This window comes from Oryctolagus cuniculus, chromosome 15, assembly GCF_051225735.1.
Source record: "Oryctolagus cuniculus isolate XC-2025 breed Fujian yellow rabbit chromosome 15, ASM5122573v1, whole genome shotgun sequence".
Taxonomy (NCBI): domain Eukaryota; kingdom Metazoa; phylum Chordata; class Mammalia; order Lagomorpha; family Leporidae; genus Oryctolagus; species Oryctolagus cuniculus.
In genome coordinates, this window is record NC_142881.1 from 61,969,798 (window position 1) to 61,987,580 (window position 17,783).

Below are 17,783 nucleotides of genomic sequence, written 5' to 3' on the forward strand. Positions count from 1 at the left end.
AAAAAAAAAAAAAAAGGCAGCAGTCAGGAATAGCACAGGTGCTGAATGATCACAGCAAAATTCACGCTGGGGTGAGGGGATGGATGGCTGGAAGGAAGGCACCAGGGGCTGTGTCTGGATGGGGTTTACATGCTGGTGGCCTCATCCCCAAAGTGTGGCCAAGAGCTGCTGGAACCATGGCGAGGCAGGGCCTGGTGGGAGGTGGCCAGGTCATTGGCGGCAGCGCCTGGGGAGGGGTTAACTCTGGTCTTGAAGAGGAGGCTGTTCTAGAAAGCGCTCGCCTGGCTCCTCCCCATCTCTGGCTTCCTGTCTCCCGTGGGGTCTCTTCCACTCACCCTGCTGCCACTGTGAGCCATCTTGCCAGGAGGCCCTGACCACAGGCGGAACACTTGGGGTTGCCCCATCGTGCGCGCTCTGCTTCCAAAGCTGGGAGCTCGGTGAGCCCTTTATCTTCATAATACACCAGCCTTGGGCATTTTCTTCCGGCAACAGAAGACAGGGGGAGACACAGGGCTCTTGCTGGTGACTGAGAACCAGGAACCAGGACTCCACGTCCTGTCTCTGTGGCCTTAGTGTACTCTGGGTGCTGTGGATTACTTCATTATTATTTATGCTGCAATATAAATATTGACTGCTTTTGTACATTGCAGCGTTATTCACAGTCGCCAAAAAGCAGAACCAATCCCAGTGTGCATCAGTGAATGGACATTGCCATGCCATGTCCTGTGCTGCCCGGGACTCTGTCAGCAAGGCCATCCCTCCACGCCTTGAACTGTGAGCTAAACAAACCCCCCTTCCCATGAGAAGTTACCCAGCTGCGGGTCTCTCATCCGCGGGTGAGAGTGGACCCCTACAGGTGTCGAGGAGTAGGGCTGCTGCTGTGGCTGCGCCTGGAACTGGGGAGTGGGCAGAGGTTGGAAGAGTGTAGAGGAGGAGCAGAAGGGCTGGAATGCTGTGAGCAGGGCACCCCGAGAGACTCTGGGGAGGGCTAGAGGACTGGGGGCTGGGCAGCTAGTCTGAGATGGGAATGAGGGGCCTGTGGACAAGGCCGTCCCTGTCACACCGGGGCGAAGGACCTAGCTGCCTGCTTCCGTGCCGTGAGACTTCGTTGGAAGGCAAGGAGTTGGCCTTTTTTTAAAAAAATTTATTTTATTTATTTAAAAGGCAGGTTTACAGAGAGAGGTTGAGACAGATGGAGAAGAGACAGACAGACAGACTTCCATCTGCTGGTTCACTCCCCAAATGGTTGCAATGTTAGGAGCTGCACCGATCTGAAGCCAGGAGTCAGGAGCTTCCTTTGGGTCTCCCACATGGGTGCAGGGGCCTAAGCACTTGGGCCATCCTCTGCTGCTTTCCCAGGCACATAGGCAGGGAGCTGGATCGGACGTGGAGCAGCCGGAACTTGAACCGGTGTCCATAGGGGATGCCAGTGCCGCAGGCGGGGGCTTTAACCCACTGGTGCCACAGTGCCAACCCCAAGACTTTGGGCTTTCGGGTGACTGCTGGCAAGGGTTGAGGCTCTGGGATGCTGGGGAAGGAACTGCTGGGTCTTGCACTGTGAAAGGGACACGAGCCTTGGGGGCCAGGTGCGGGATGCCGTATTTTCAGTGTGTCGTCTGGGGTTCGTGTGTTGGTGTTCAGAGAGAGGAAACTTAATTCATTAAACTAAGGTGTTTGGAGGTCAGCCTTTGGGAGGCAAGTAGGATTACAGATCATTAGGATGGAGCTCCCCCATTGAATCCAGGTGCTTTTTTAAGAAAAGGGAGAGAGGCCAGAAGAGACACACTATACCCACGTGTGTTCCTGTCTCTCGCCATGTGATGACCTGTGCCAGTGCAGGAAGGGCATCACTGGAGGTGGACCCTGGCGCCTCCTGTCCAGCTGCAGGAATTTCATTGCAGCGTTGAGAAATGGACCAGATAATGCAAGGAAGCTACTGCCTGATGGTGCGGGTTCAGCTCTGCAGAGGGTGGCGGTGCTGGTCGTGCAACACTGTGAACGCACTGAATGCCGCTGCACTGTGCACTTAGCGTGGAAGTTTTATGATGTTAAGAAAAAAAAGCAAAACGTGCACAGAGCGGCTGATCCTCTACCTTGTAGGGCTTTGTGGAGACGCCATTGTTTATGCAGTGTGTGAAACAGCTCCGTTACCCAAGCCACTGCCTCTGTGCCCAGCCCGCAGAAACTCGGGCACTGGGAACATGTTCACTCTAAGGCACCCTGTGCATCCCTTCCCTGACTTCTGCCCTAGCCTCCCCAGAACCCTGTCTTGACTGCGGGAGGTGCAGGGCCTGTTTCTCAGGCCACCCCAGCTAAACCAGTTGCCCTGCGGTTCTTGGAACATTCTGGAACCAGGTCGGCCCCTTGGGGAGGACTGGTTCTGTGCAGCTGAACACAAGCACAGAGCTTTCAGTGTTGGGGGAGCGGGCCTGTCCTCCCGAAGCGAAGACAGACTTTTATTTGGAAGACTCTGCGAGGAGTTTAGGAGCTGCTGTTGAAGCGGTTGGGGCCGAAGTTCTCCCAGACTTGGGAGCTGCCTTGGTGCCAGGCGGGCCAAGGTGCCTTGCTGGGCTCTGCACTTCTCAGCTCCCTGCTTTTGCCTCTGATGGTTTTTCGCCTTTGTCCAGGCTCAAGGGCATCCGCAGGACCTGCGCTTTCCCGATGTACTCTGGGGGAGGGGAGAGACAGCAGGCAGGGGAGGACGAGGAGGGCGAGAGCTGCCCAGGAGCCCTGGTAGACCCCTTCCCCAGGGCATGTGGGAGAGCCGCTGGGAGGCCCGAGGCAAGCCCAGTGTCCAGTCTCAGCTCTGCTGGGGACCTGGGATGAGCCAATTCTCTCCGCTGAGCCTCATCGTCCTCCTGGCTTCGGCATCCAGGAACAAGCGTCCCTGAAGTGCCCCCTCCAGGCCGGGCACTCAGAACCCCTCACCGTCTGATGGTGGAGAACGAGCTCCCTCGAGGACACCTGTCCTCCTCCCTCTCCTCCTGCCCCACCCTGCCTCTGGTCTGAAGCACCGGGAAGGCTGCCGTGGACTCCTCTCTGGTCCCCCTCACCCCTTCTTGCCCCACACCACCCCACCCATGCTCACAGAGCAGCCAGAGGGGGTACCCACCCCCACTGATAACCCCCAGGCACTTGCTGCACGAGACCACACACCTGGTCCCTCCTGCAGGCCGGCCCTGCACGCCTGCCTTGTTGCATCTCTTATCACCTGTCTCTCAGCCTGCTTGCTGTCCGCCCACACATCACGCGGGTGGGAGCTCTGCTTGCAGGCCCTTCCCAGGTCTGCCTGGGCCTGGAGCCTTCCTGTCACGCAGCTCCAGGAGCTGTCCCCACAGCCCACTGGTCCTTCTCGAATCTACCACCCACTCCCCTGGGATTTGCACACAGCGTTCCCACCCCACCGCCACACACACAGGTGCTGTTACTGTTGTCTGTGCGCCTCCTCACTAGGACATATGCTCGGTGACAGCAGGGCCTCGGACCCTGCCCCCAGGACCGCAGGGCCCACTGTTGGATGACTGAGTGAGTACGTGGAACGAGCAGCCTCTGTGGGCAGGGGCCCATCGCCAAGCTGCTGGGGAATCAAGCCGGAGCGGGCTTTGGTGAGCCCGCAGAACGAGCCCCCGTGTGGAATCTTACCTGGCTTTTCGCTTTTGGGTAGAGGTGGGGTCTTCATTTTCTTCGGGGATTGACTGTAACCAAACAGAGAGCAGAGGCCAGGAGAGTCAGGCTGGAAAGCCACTGCCGTAGGGACTGCGTGGCGGGAGGTGGGGAGGCCAGGACGGTGGTGCAGGTGCAGACAGCTTTCCGCTCTGGCCAGAGGCAAGAGGTCCTCCCCTGGACCACCGGATCACCACTGACTGTGGCTAGACCCACGTGGCCTTGCTGCATCCCCCCAGCAGGACCCAGGCTACAGACTCCACTGCCTGCTGTCCCCCCGCGAAGCGAGGCACCTCCTGCCCCTGGAGCTGCAAGGCACCCCTAGCCCCAGCTGTGCCCCAGTCCCTCGCTCACTACACATAGTGCGGGAGACCACGCCCACCCCCTCCCCACTGGCATAGGCGGTGCTCCCCGGTCTCGGATCCAGGCTTTATACTTTGCCAATCCCTTTCGCACCCTGATGCCATCCTCCCTCCCTACACCTCTAGGAAGGGGCTTTTGAGAGATGGTAAAACTGTGGCTTGCCCAAGGTCACAGGGATGTCTGCTTTGTTCTCTGTGCCGTTCCTCCTCTGGTCACTCAGGGCGGCAGAGAAAGGCAAGTGCAAGGCCAGAGCAAGACCTGTGCCTTCAGCAAACCTAAGCCCTCCTCCCTGACTCCCACCTGCCCCTTCTCACCAAGCCTGCCCACTGCCCACTGCCCCAGCCACCCCAGACTTCACACTCCCTGGAGTGTGAGCCTTCCTGTCTGCCCCACCCTTGTCCCACTGCCTGGCATGGCCTTTTCCCACCTCCACATTTGCTTATTCAAATCCCATCCATCGGTGCAGTGCCCTGCAAGCTGCCCCAAGTCCCGGATAACTGCTGACAACACAGAGCCCCTGCCTTCCCTGCCACCTGCAGAGCTGGGCTCTCAGGAACCTGAATTTCTGGCAGGCTCCCCTGGTGAGCAGCCAGGAGACTCCGGGCAATCATTCCTGAACCTGAACTTCCTCCTCTGTAAGGCAGAGGTGGTACAGCCCCCGTGGGTCGTCACAAGGACCAGAAATCTGGAAAGCACCCGGCGGTCAGGCGTCAGGCAACCAGCGAGCACTCCGTGTCTCCGCTTACGGCTGCCTTGCAGGCTCCCCTTGCCCAGTTAGCCATGCATCTCTTTCTCCTCCAGCCTCCTAGGACACGGTGCTAGCGGGACTGTCCTTTAGCCAGCCTCACGTGGCTTTTCTTCTCTACCTGTGTCTTCCCGTCTGCCAGGGGCTTCTCTGATAGGGTTTATGCAGCAGTCTTGTTCCAATTGACATGGGTGACCCTCTTGGGCACCCCACCACAGGCAGCCAGAGTCTGCCCTGGCAGTGTGGGCCCCTGGACAGCATGCGTAGAATTGGAGGGTCCCTGGGCCAATGCCGGGCTCCTTCCTCTGGGCCCTGCTGGCCTCGCCTGGGCAGACAGGTGACTGCAGGTGAGGGCGTGGTCCTGGGAAGAGAAGGGCAGGCAGAGGTGCGGGCCCACCTGGAAGCTGGCTGCGGCTTCTCTTGTGGTGGTGGTTCTTGGACTTCTTGGAGCTGGTGCAGGAGCTTTTCTGCTGGGATGGAGACCAGAGGCTGAGGGAGGAGCTGAGCCACCGCTGTCTGTAGGAGTCCTAGAGCCAGGTCTTTCTCTGAAAGCAGAGCCCCGGGCGGAGTTCTCAGCAGCCTTCTTGCTGCCCCTAAGTGGGCGCTTGCCCAAGCCAGGCCAAGGGCAGCTTTCTCTAAGCGTCCCATATGCTGCCTCAGGCCCTGTGGGGAGGGCCCCATGTGCAGAGCCCCCCGCCTGACATTCCTGCTGTTGCACATGCACACGTGTGCCTTGCTCTTTGCCCCATCCTGCCCACCACACCCCCTGGCCCTCTCTGAGAAGTCTGCTGGGGACGGCCCCCGCCCCCTGCCCCACTCTCCTGTCTGAGAAGCCTTCTCCAATCAGCTTCCTGGCTCACATCACTCCTCCCCCTCCCACTCAATCCACTCACTGTCCCCAAGTGCACCTGCCTGTGTGTTTGTGTGCATCCAGGTGTGTGTTAGCACCCATGTGTATTTGTGCATTTCCCACTATGGTGTGAGAGGGGCTGTGTCTGCCAGGCATGATCTCTGGATTTCTCCCTCCTGGGTGGCAGGGCTTGGGGCCAGTATGGAGGAGGGGTCCCCTCCAAGGAGCAGGACAGGAACCGTGGAAGAGGAAGCAGGGATGTTGTCCTGCTGGAAAGGGTTCCTTTGGGGCTCCCCAAAAGAGAGGCCCAGGCCGAAGGCTTTGGATTGGGAACTGAGTGGTGTGTGAGTCCCACAGAGTTGCGGAACAAGGGCAGGATGTTGGCAGCCTCTGTGCAGAGAGGAGGCCTCATGGCTGTGTTCTCACCCTTGGGGGGAGCGTAGAGTAGCCAGAACTGGATGGCGCTCAGCGAGTCTGTCTGCAGGATCTGACAAAGGAGCTCCAGGACCTACCGACCGAAGGACAGAGGACAGGCCCTGGTCAGTGGGGCCGGATAGCGTGCTCCAGCCAGGAGCAAAGGCCTACATGGGTTCCAGGGGCACTAAGGGGCCCCCTTCCAGAAGTGGGCTCCCATAGTCATAGGCTTGGCTAAACCGGTTCCCCCCACAGGGCCCCTTCCTCCCCTGTGCCTGGGGTTTTGCACTGGACAGAGGGCTTTGTTTCACAGCAGTCCTGGGGGAGGATTCTGCACCCCTCACTGGACAGGGAAGAATCTGGCTTTGAGCAGGGACCCCTAGCAGGGAGTTTGTGGCGGAGCCAAGCCTCGGACACCACATGGGTGGGCCCCCGCCCCTGGGGCTGCTTGGGCTGGCTGTCCCCCAGGGTCCCTCAGTGGGAAAGTGGTCAGAGCTGGCCAGCAACCCCCCCACTGCCCCCAGACACGCACCGAGTCCCATGTGGCTGGGTCCTTGTTGTGGGGATCTCAGGACCCCCTCAGGCCTCCCCACCCTGGAGCTCCCAGAGTCTGGCGCTGTTAGTGGGGAGGTGGGGCTGCCCCATTGGGCAGCCTGGGGCTCAGGGTGGGCTGCTGCCGCTGCCAGATGCCCGGCGTGGGATTCCCTCCTGGCCGCATCCTCTTCCTCCTGTGGCGTCTTTGCTACTTCAGGGCTCAACTTCCCCTGTGCTCTCCAGCCAAGTAGCATCAGGAAAAGGTCCAGTTCCGGCTCGGATGGGCTATGGGGGCTCCCTAGGCCAGCCTTCTTAGGGTGTCTGGGGCTTCGGCGGGTGGGGCTCGGGGCCCATGGAGGGAGGTGGAGCCCCTGGAGTCCTGGGAGGGGCAGGGTCCCCTCAGCCTTCGATGTCAGTCCCCCACCCTGGGGTGCAGAGGGGCCTGGCTAGCCCCGGCAGGGATCATCGTCCTTGGCAGAACTGGGACTGGGCCTGGCGTCTCCCCAGACCTATGCCCCCCTTGGTGCCCACCCTCACGCCCAGGCGCCTCCTCTCCCCTCTCCCCTGCTGTGGGGCCCACCCTGATCTGCCCCGGGCCCTTCTCCAGCCCCCACCTCCAACTTACCTGCCCTGTGCCCCCTCCCCACGGGACCTGAGAACCTAATTCCTGGCGAGGCGAGGTCGCGCTATGGTGGAGAAAGCGCTGAGTCCCGCCGGGCTGTGCCCTTCTTTCCCTGGGGGGCCTGGGCCTCCCATCTGCAGAAGGAGGACCCGCCCTTGTCTGCTCTGCTCACTGGAAAGAGCGCAAACGCCTGAAGCATGGGTCCCCGGGAGGTGGCGAGGGGCTGCCTTCTCTGGAGGGATCCGCATTTTAACAGGGACCACCCCCCATAGCTCCAGCCTGCGGGAGCGAGGCATGGGCTCGTCTCAGACCTGGGTGGGGACACCTGAGCATGGAGGAGGCGGGCTCTGTGCTGTGCTGTGCGAAGCACAGGCCAAACCCCTGTAGGAGCGCAGGAGGCCTGGCTGGGGCTAGGCTTGCAGGCTGCAGGGTTTGGGAGCACCCGAGACAGAACCTTGACCTTGCTGCTTCTCAGCCCATCCCTGCAGCTTCCTATATTAATGCCTGCAATGCCAGAAGGACTTTTGATGGTAATGTGTGCGAGCGCCCAGTGTGGACGGAACACGGAACTAAGGCCCAGAGCTGGGCAAGAGTCACCCCGACGTGGGCTGGGGTTTGCAGTCCCCAGGAGCAGCCATCCCCCACGAGCTGGGAGTCTGGGAGTGGCAACCGCTCTAGCCTCTGCTCACCAGCAGATCCTGATCCTGCAGGAGGAAGCCTTGCACTCCTCCATCTCTGCCCGCGCGGTGGCTCCGCTGGCGGGAGCTGCGGCGGCCAACAGCTTGGGCGGAAGCCGGGATGAGCCTACCCGTCTCGGCCGAGTACTTTGCCCCCTGCTCCCGCAGAGGCTCTTCCTTCTGCTGGGACACAAGTGCACAGAGACTCCAGGCAGCAAGCGGAGGGGGGGGGGGGCAAGGCAGAGGGTGAGGAGGAGGTTGGGTCTCAGGTGCGGGGCATCCCCGAATCCAGCACCACAGCTGTGTCGCAGGCCTCCCCCACCTCGTGCTAAGCTCTTACTTTGGCATCCCTGGCCGGCCTCCCCACCCCCTCACGGTAGCAAGCCCACTAGAAGCAGCTTCAACTGCCAACAGGCTCTTCCTCCTGGAACGCTGCCCCACGATGCTCCCATACAGGAGCTCCCAGCCCATCAGAGATTTAAAACCACACCCCGAGCCAAGGCCCCACATCTGCCTAGCTCAGCAGCCCCAGGTCTTCCTACTTCAGCCCTGTGTCTTGTCTCTGCCCTGAGAAGCCAGGCCTTTGAGCACAAGGCTTGGAGCCTCCTGCTCTTGGGATTCCAGTTAAGACTGCCAGTGTCCTTCTCCCCATTTTAAAGACAGGAAGATTGAGACTCAGCGTGGCAGAGTGCCACAGTGAGTGAGCTGCAAGCAGGCCTGGGAGCCCGGCCTCTGCCTCGCCACTGAATGCCCAGGCCCAGGAGCAGAGACTCCGCGGCAAAGGGCCAGACCTGTCCTTGCACCAGTTGCAAGCCTCCCAGTTATCTTGACTGTTTGACCACGTGGGCCAGGCCCAGTCCCCATCCTGGGTGAAAACCTGGAGGGGTTCTCCACTCCTTATGAGATTAGACTCTTGGCTAAGCCGGGGAATCAGAAACAGGTGGCTCCTCCCTGTATGCAAAGCCAGCCCCCTGCTGCCTTCTCCCTGGCTGCTGCCGTCTGTACCCCCGGGCCCCACAGACACCCCGTGTTTGCGGCTGCTCGTCCACCTGCAGACACCCCCCTGAGCTGTTGGATATCTCCCCCCTCGCCAGCCTGCGTCACGTCTCCCCTGGACCCTTCTGGGTTCCTCCACCTACACGGGCACCCTCCCCGCTCTGCACCCACGCTGTCACCCTCCTCCAGGTGTTCCTACTCGTCGGCCCCCTCCTCCCCAGGGCCAACAGCAGGCCTTGCAAGGAGCTGGCGTGGGAGGAGTTTGGCGAGAAAGGGAGGGAGGGGCCCTGCCTCTCTCCCCGAGGGGAGGGGCTCCCTTGAGGAGTGCCTACCTCTTGGGTCTTCAGCTCATTCTCCTTGGTGAAGGTGGCCACCCGGGAAGACAGCTCCTTGAGTTCCCTCTTCCAGGCCTCTGGGAGGAGGGGACAAGATCCTGCCAACAGGGACCTGGGGCCCTGCCTCCCCTGCCTGGGATGCCAGGCCTGGGAGGGCCAGGAGGGCCTGGGGCAGGGCAGCCTCCTGTCCTTCCTGGCCCGCTGGGGTCTTCAAGGGAAAGGGGGAAGGGTGCGCTTGGGTGGGGAAGGATTGGGAATCATGTGACTTCCCTTCTCGAGGCACTGAGCTGATGCCCTGCCGGTGGCATCACCGCGAGACACTGGCACACACCCAGCTGCCTGTGCCGAGGTGCGGGTGGCTTTCTCTAGCTTTGCCCCTCATGGATACCTGAAGTCAGGACTGAGATCCAAGTGCTAAGCCCACACGAGTCATCAAGATATTGACTTGCTCCCTGGAGAGGCTGGTGAAGGGCCCTGGAGCTGGCCTTCCAGTCTCTCTGCCCTGCACGGGCTGCCCCGCCCCTTCCCTGGCATCTCTCTGGCCCCGTGACAGAGAGGTAAGGCCTCCAGCAGGCCGCATCAGCCCCTGGCTGGCTGTTGGATTGGCCAGCGCCTGAGCACATGACTTAGCTGAACACACAAATCTCATTTCCGCCCAGCTATAAGTCACACGACTCTAGCTTGCTATTGCCCCATGCACCTGCAGTCCCAGCAGGGGTACGTTTTTGTGGAATGGGACCCGGGGACAGGGGTGGGGAGTCATGTGGGGCTGAACTGCCCGAGGAACTACCTCACTGCTGCGTAATGGCCTTTCCCTGCTCAGGGCTCCCAGCACCTGCCAGGTGGGCCAGGCCTGGGGAGGAGGGGTGAGTCCCATGGTGGAGCCCCAGTACCCACCAGAAGGAAGCTGAGGGTTCCGGTTGGACTGGGGGTCTCCGATGGGGCTGGAGATGGTGGGCATCCCCATCAGACAGCGAGACAAGGGTGTGGACTCAGGCAAGGGTGCCATAGAGAACTCGTCCCTGACGACACAGACGGGCTTCCCGGTTAGATCTGCAAAGGGTTACAGGCTGTAGGATGGGAGGCGTGGGGGCGCCCGGGAGCTCTGGGCAAGGCTGCGAGCCAGGCAGCCCAGAGGTGAGGGCACAGAGTCTGGGTGACTGTTAGGTTATTCCTGATGGTTCACCCTCAAGGACAAGGCGACTCGGTGCTTCCTGAGCTGCCTGCCTGCGGGACTCAGGACTGTACTCTGTCGGCCCCTCCCCACTCAGTGGCCTCTGCTCTTCTCTTCATCTTGGGATCCGCGGGCCCAGGCCCCGGGGCTTCTCTCCTGAGCCCATCCAGGCACACCAGGTGAAATGCCATTGCTCTTCAAGGGGCTCTCACATCTGTACACAGGACTTCCAAAAGGTCACGGGAAATGGAATGAAAGGCACGCTTTCAAGGGACAGCTTTGTGGCGTTTGCTATGCTGGCTTCCGGTTTTGGAGCACCAGCTTCAGTCCTGGCTGCTCCGCTTCTGATGCAGCTTCCTGTTAATGCATCTGGACGGGCAGTGCATGATGGCTCAAATGTTTGGTCCCCTGCCGTCCATGTGGGCCATTTGGATGGCGTTTCTGGCTTCTGGCGTCATGACGCCTGGCCCTGCCCTAGCTGTAACAGCCACTGGGGAGTGAATCAGTAGCTGGATGCTCTCTCTGTATTTCTCTTTCACCTTCTCTCTGATTCTCTGCCTTTCGAGTGAATCCTTTTTTTTAAAAAAAAGTATGAGTTTCTTTGGATGCAAATTTTTAAACAAATTCATGCAAGTTTTTTTTAATAATATGCATTTTAGGAAAAAAATTTGGGGGCCGAAATGAACTCAAACTTTTTTTTAAAACTTACTTTTTTATTTGAGAGGCACTGAGAGAGAGTGAACTTCCATCCCCTGGCTCACTCCCCAAATGCCTACAACAGCTGGTGTTGGGCCGGGCTGAAACTGAGAGCTGAGAATTCAGTGCAGGTCCCCCACGTGGGAGACAGGGACCCGAAGACTTGGCCGTCACTGCTGCCCCTCAGGGTGTGCACTGGAGGAAGCTGGAATCAGGGGCTGGGACTGGAAATCGAACTCAGCCACTTTGACGTAGGAGGCAGCAACTTGCCCAGGAGGCTAAATGCCTGCCCCAACTCATGCCTTGAATTCACGAACTTCTAGAAGCCCACTCTTATCTCTCTCCCAGATCTAGCACCTCTAGAGGCAGCTCACACTCATACCAAACCCCTGGCGCTCCGTTCCACCCCACCCCGCCTGGCCCCGGGTGGTCCAGCAGATGGAGTGGCCTGGGTTCAAGGACGGAGCAGAGCTGATGTGTAAGGTGGCAGGACCTGGCAGTGAGGGAATTCCCATGGGGCGGCAGTGCTCTGCCCTCGCAGCCCGTGCTTCTGTTCTCACCCGGCCACTGAGCTGCCCTGGGATTTGGCCAGGCCCCATACTCAGTGGCCTCCTCCTGGAAAGAGGGGCTGGGCCCCGTATTCCTTCCCAGTCCGCAGACCAACCCCCACGCCCAGCCCCCATCCAGCCCCCAGGGCGGGCTGTCCCTACCTTGGATGTGGGTCACGTGCTGAGGGTGAGGGTGGTGCCGGGAGAAGAAGGAGTGGTGGCTGAGGCGGCCAAAGCGGTAGGAGCCAGGGGTTTGGGGCTTGGGGGTCGTCACCGTCTCCGGGATCAGCTCAAAATCCACGACTCCTGGGATCACCAGCTCTCTCTGTGGCCCTCCGTCCCCCTGGCTCCGTGGCCTGTGGCCTGGCTTCTTCTCGGCTTTCAGCTCAGCCTTTGGACTGAAGGAGAGGGTTTGAGAGAGGGGCGTGGAGCTTCCGCTGGCTGCCGTGCGCGCCTGGGTCAGAGCTCCATGCTTCTTCCACAGCCCATTCTGCCGACCCTGAAATCCGACTTCTGGATTTCACCACGAGCTCCAAGGTGCCCAAAGCTGGGCCCTCCCCAAACCCCTTCCGAGGGGCTGCAGCACGCCAGCCCCTGCGAGCCTCAGTCTTCCTGGACAGGGAGCTGGGATCCACAGCGGGAACTCGGGTGGAATAACCGGGGCCCCTGGTTGCTCCCACAGACCAAATCTAAAAGCAAAAACAGAAGCCCACACCTACCTTCCCCTCTGAACACCTGGGATGGAGCAAAACCCCCTTAAATAGGGCCTCTGGGGGCAAGCGGCTGGCCCCAGTGAGGGCTTCCCCAAGCCAAACTGTTGGCAGCCCTGTAGAAGCCAGCTGTGGGCCGTCACCCTGCTGTGCACCCCCATGCCCAGCCTCCAGAGCCAGAGCCAAAGCCAAGGCTGACAGGTCCTTCCCCCACCAGGTCCCCCCAGGAGAGGCCACAGGGAAGCATCAAGCTCTCGTTGGGCTTCGCTGGAGACTGCTTGTCTCTGGCATTCTGTCCCCCCCCCCCACCCTCCCCAACACACCCTGCCCCTGTCCTGGGACATTGCCCCTGGAGGACGTGGAGGAGGCCAGTCAGGCCCAGCAGGGACGCTGTAGTGGGCTGCTCGGGCGGGGCCTGGTGGGAGCACCTGCCTGATGGCTGTCTGCACTCCCTGCTGGCGGCCCTGGCTGGAGGGTGTCCCTCTGCAGGAGTACAGATGGACTCTGGATATGCTAAGCAGCGCTCGCTGCCCCTGGGCCCTCTGGGGACTCCGCTGGCCCGGCCCCTGGGTTTCCTGTTCCAGTCTCGATTCGTCTCTAGAGAGTCTGGGACTTAAAGAAATAAAATCTGAAAATCGCAGTCAGTTGGCTCCCTCTGCCCCCAGCTAACAGAGGAAATCCCTTGCAGAGAAACCCCAGCGTGCCTGTGCGCTGAGCTCCTGCCGCCTGCCCACCCCTGCTCTCCCCAGCCCTGGAGGGGCCCTGCCGTAACCTCAGCTAACACGGGCCTGGGCTGGCGGGGAAGGGCGAGGAAGAGCTGCCTGTGTCGGGGCCCCAGGCTACCCAGCTCCCCCAAGGCCGCCCTGGTCTTCTGCCCCTCCCCACCACCCGCCACCCTCAGTCGGCAGAGGAGCTTCCGAGGGCCTCACCTCGGCAGTGGGTGTTCAGCCAGCTGAGCCGTCACTTCCGTAGCCATTGCAGAGTTCCTGACGCTGTGCAGGCCAGTGCCCCTGGCACCAGCGTTGAGGATGCAGAACAGGAAGTTTCGAGGACTGATGGGGGCGCGTATGAACTGGAGCAGACGCTTTGCGGGAACAAAGGGCAGCAGCTTGGGAACTGAACATTTGCACGCTGTACCGCCAGCAACGTCTCTCCCAGATGTGAGAGAAGCTTGCCGATGTACATAGGGGGTGTTTTAAAGACTACTCCTACTGACGTTGCACAAATGCAGCAAACACCTGGTACAAACCAAATGTCCATTGGCAAAAGAAAAAGTGCATAAGCTGTGGTGCCTTCAGACAGGGGGGATTCTTTATTGCTATGGAAACACAGCGACACAGGTGAATCCTGTAAACACATGTCAAGTCAAGGAGGGCCATTTCCAGAGAACTGAAGAGCCTCAGACCCTTTTTGAAAATAAAACTTCAGGGGTCGGCGTTGTGGGGCAGCAGGTTAAGCTGCTACCTCTGATGCCAAAGCACCAGTTCAAGTTCCCTGCTGCTCTGTTTCCCATCCAGCTAATACACCTGGGAAGGCAGCGGAAGATGGCCCAAGTACTTGGGCATTTGGGCCCCTGCCACCCATGTGAGAGATCTGGATGGAGCGCCTGGCTTCAGTCTGACCCAGTCCTGGCTGTTGCAGTCATTTGAACCAGTGGATGGCCGATTTTTCTCTTCCTCTCTGTCACTCTGCCTTTCAAATAAACAAAGTAAATCTTCAAAAAATAAATAAAAATACAAGCTCAAAAGCAAGCAAACAAAAAATCATAAATATGTGATAACAGCAACAAAATGGAAGGGGGTGCAAAATCTTTCGGTGGGGGGCAGGGGAGAGGGCAGCCAAAGAGGGTAGGGAGGTACCTGAGTGGCAGCATTCTAGTTGTTGGCTTAGGGGTGCGTTCACCAGGGCTGTTCATAGAATTGAATAAATTAATTAAAAAGATGAGAGATGGCGGGTGTGAAACCCAAGCACTGCAGAGCAGGCACTGGAAACAGTGTGTGTGCTCGGGCTGCTCGTGCCCCACGGCTGAGCTCGAGCCACCGCTCCGCTCCTGAGTCCAGCTTCCTGCCGATTGCCAGGTGGGAGACCCAGATGGAGTTCCTGGTTTCTGGCTGCAGCTGGGTTCATCCCTGCTATTATTGGAATTTAGGGGAATGAACCAGTGGATGGGTTTTCTGCCTTTCAAATATAATAAATAAAAATTTAAAAAGCCAAACAAATCAGGAATTGTGGTCCATCTACATCTACGTAACCAAAGCGTTAGGGATGGGGTTGGGATAGGAAATGGGTGCATTCTGAGAATTAACCCCCAGAGTCCCAGAACCTGCATGGGAGCTCACGATGCCCCTCCTTCAAGTGCCGGCCACTGTCAGGTTGGGGTGGGGTGAGTCCCCTTTGTCTGAGACCATGGAAGAGGAGATGTCTGCTGAGTGACACAGCCAGGGACGGGAGCCCCGGCACTCTGACCTACAGGCCTCTCATGTTTCCTCTAAAAGCAATCAACAGAGCTGCCTTCTCAGCAAGCCTGGGACAGCCTGTAGGACAGGGCTGGGTGCTAGGGTGTGTGATGCTGCGAACTTCCGGGCAGGGCATTTGCAAGCCCCAGACCCACCCGCCCACAGGAAAAGGGTCCTTACAGAATCGGGACTTTCAAATACTTTTGACTGTGACCATGGAAGAAATCCAGTTTTCCATCACAACCCAGTTCACACGTGTGTGTGTGTGTGTGTGCACCTGCACGTAAGCGTGATGCTGAAATAGCATCCTGAAGCAGTACTCACCCGTGCTCCATGGGAGACACACTGGCACTCAGAATGATCTAATAAGTCAGCCGTGAGTCAGAACCCACAGCTGCTGTGTAGAGGTCGACAAGCACTCTAATAGGCCAGGCCTGCCCCTTCCCCAGCGCAGGACAGATGGGATCCACTGTGGTCTGCCCCTGTCCCGCCCAGCCTCCGTCCCTGGGCCACCAGCCAGCCAGGCACAGGGGCTCCAAAGGCTCCCAGCACAGAACTGCGCCTCCCATAGCCACCTGTCTGGGCCCTCTGCCGGGGCCTGACCTGGCTCTGGCCTCTGTTCCCTCCCGAGAGACCCCTGGACTCACCAAGGAAGGTGCCAGCTATGGCTTGTGGGTGAGGAGCACCTGCTGCCAGAGCAGGAATGGGCAAGAGGGCAAACAGGGGGAAGGCTCGTGGGCTCTGTGGCAAGTCTGGCCGCTTTGTGACCACGCTGAGCCTGCTGGTTGCTAGGTTACTCCTCCCCACAGCTGCACAACTGTTCCCCAGCACCCCTCTCCCTCACCCCCTGCACAGAGGGCAGGCAGGACTCCCTCCAAGGCCCCGCTCTGGCTCCCCAGCAGCTCTTGCAGTGGGAACGAGGCAGGGGAAGGAGAGTGTGGGGCTGGCCTCTGGCGGCGAGCAGCAGGCAGATGGAGAGAGCTGGCCGCTGGTGTAGCTCAGGCTGGAGCCCTGCTTGGTGTACAGAGATCTGCCTCTGTGCACCCTGTGCCTGGGGGTGAATCCTCAGAGGCTGGCTCCCAGACACGGGGCGGCCGCCTGTGACCCAGAGCGGCTCTCGGCAGGGCACGAAGACTCTGGGTTTTCAATTAGGCAAGGAGTTCTCGCCAGACTCTGATACCTTCTAGAAGCTGTCACCTTGGTGAATTGCCTGGACTGCTGGAGATGCAGAATAGTCGTAAGAATCCTTCGTTCAAATCCCTGCTCTACTTCCTCGCTGTGTGGCCTCAGACAACTCACCTGATGTCTCTGGGCCTCAGTTCCCATATCTTTGAACTGGAGATTATACTTGCTCTTCTTTTCACAGGGTCATGGGGAATATTAGATGAAAGAATACGTATCACGGTGTTCAGAATCATGCCTGGCACCGAGCGTGATCACTTCCTGGTATCACCCCCTATGGGGGCTGGCACTGTGGAACACTGGCTTAAGCTGCTGCCTGCAGTACCAGCAGCGCACATGGGAGCACCAGTTTGGGTCCCAGCCTCTCCACTTCTGAGCCGGCTCCTTTCTGATGTGCCTGAGAAAGCAGCAAGCCATGACCCAAATCTTTGGGCCCCTGCCACCCACGAGGGAGACATGGGTGGGGTTCTCAGCTCTTGGCTTCTACCTCGTTTAGCCCCAGCTGTTGTGGGCACCTGGAGAGTTGTGGACCAGTGGGTGGAAAATATCTCTCTCTGTCTCTATCTCTTCTTATCTCTGTCATTCTGTCCTTCAGGTGAATAAATAAATTTTAAAAGTAAGATTTAAAAAGTCTGCAAGGTATTCAGATTGAAATAGTTATTCTGGATTTCAGAAACAAGCTTTAGAAAAGAGAAACAGCTGAGGTCAGCTTTGAGGTGCGGCGGGTTAAGCCACCACCCACGATGTCGGCATCCCATATGGGTACTGGTTTGAGTCCCCGCTGCTCCATTTCTGATCCAGCTCCCTGCTAGTGCACCTGGGAAAGCAGTGGAAGATGGTCCAAGTCCTTGGGCCCCTGTCACCTGCATGAGAGACTTGAATGGAGTTCCTGGCTCCTAGCTTCAGCTTGGCCCAGTCCCGGCTGTTCTGGCCATTTGGGAAGTGAACCAGTGAATGGAAGATTCTCTCTCTCTCTCTCTCTCTGCCTCTCAAATAAATAAAAATTACCTCTTCTAGCCGGCACCATGGCTCAATAGGCCAATCCTCCACCTAGCGGCGCCGGCACACCGGGTTCTAGTCCTGGTTGGGGCGCCGGATTCTGTCCTGGTTGCCCCTCTTCCAGGCCAGCTCTCTGCTATGGCCAGGGAGTGCAGTGGAGGATGGGCCACGTGCTTGGGCCCTGCACCCCATGGGAGACCAGGATAAGCACCTGGCTCCTGCCTTCGGATCAGCGCGGTGCGCCGGCCGCAGCGCGCCTGCAGCAGCGGCCATTGGAGGCTGAACCAACGGCAAAGGAAGACCTTTCTCTCTCTCACTGTCCACTCTGCCTGTAAAAAATAAATAAATAAATAAATAAATAAATAAATAAATAAAAATTACCTCTTCTGAGCCTGAACATTGGGTACCCTCACCTACTTCTGGCCCCTTAGAGATGCTTAAACAGGTAAACCAACATTGCTGTTGCAAACTCGATGGAGTAGGATCACAAAGTGGGGTACTTGTCCTAGTCTGAGGGCTATCTCAGATAATTCACTTTATTTCTCTGAGGTCCACTTGGGCAGCTCTTAAATGGGGGTGAGGCTGGTCCTCGGCCCACAGGGCTGGGATGACATCAGAGGCCCTGTAACCGATGAAAGCTCTGTGGCAGTACTTGGTGCTGTTCTAGGAGTGCAATCGGTGTCTACTAGCTGAGCCTCAGACTGGGGGGGGGGGGTGGTCAGCACCCCTGCTATGGGTCAGTGTCCCGAGGCTCTGAGACTGGGTTCAGCTCCTGGCAAGGCAGGAAGCCAGGGGCCAAACCCAAGCCCAGGCCAAGTT

At 59.0% G+C, this 17,783-nt stretch overlaps 1 protein-coding gene across 4 annotated transcripts; it reads right to left on the reverse strand.

The window, feature by feature from the left end:
- Positions 1–1,129: 1,129 nt before the first annotated feature.
- Positions 1,130–13,371, reverse strand: TBATA (thymus, brain and testes associated). Of its 4 annotated transcripts, none has more exons than XM_070057795.2 (9): positions 13,257–13,371; positions 11,780–12,015; positions 10,097–10,252; positions 9,197–9,276; positions 7,881–8,048; positions 6,048–6,129; positions 5,169–5,316; positions 3,643–3,695; positions 1,130–2,668 (listed from the first exon to the last, which is right to left on the reverse strand). In XM_070057795.2, exons 1-9 carry the CDS (start codon positions 13,301–13,303, stop codon positions 2,583–2,585), a joined length of 1,056 nt encoding a protein of 351 aa, XP_069913896.1. In that variant the 5' UTR covers positions 13,304–13,371; the 3' UTR covers positions 1,130–2,582. The 4 variants fall into 4 exon arrangements, with proteins under 4 accessions (XP_069913896.1, XP_002718609.1, XP_089169528.1 ...); XM_002718563.5 differs by having other exon boundaries at positions 7,881–8,051; XM_089313402.1 differs by lacking the exon at positions 7,881–8,048.
- Positions 13,372–17,783: the final 4,412 nt, after the last annotated feature.

What these genes read in the sequence shown, in the direction of transcription:
- TBATA (XM_002718563.5), bottom strand. Translation starts at nt 13,303, where the DNA reads ATGGCTACGGAAGTGACGGCTCAGCTGGCTGAACACCCACTGCCGAG. An exon ending in GCACGTGACCCACATCCAAG is followed by an intron (nt 10,253 to 11,779) that starts GTAGGGACAGCC and finishes AACCCTTTGCAG; the next exon opens with ATCTAACCGGGAAGCCCGTC. An exon ending in ATGAGCTGAAGACCCAAGAG is followed by an intron (nt 8,052 to 9,196) that starts GTAGGCACTCCT and finishes CTTGTGTCCCAG; the next exon opens with CAGAAGGAAGAGCCTCTGCG.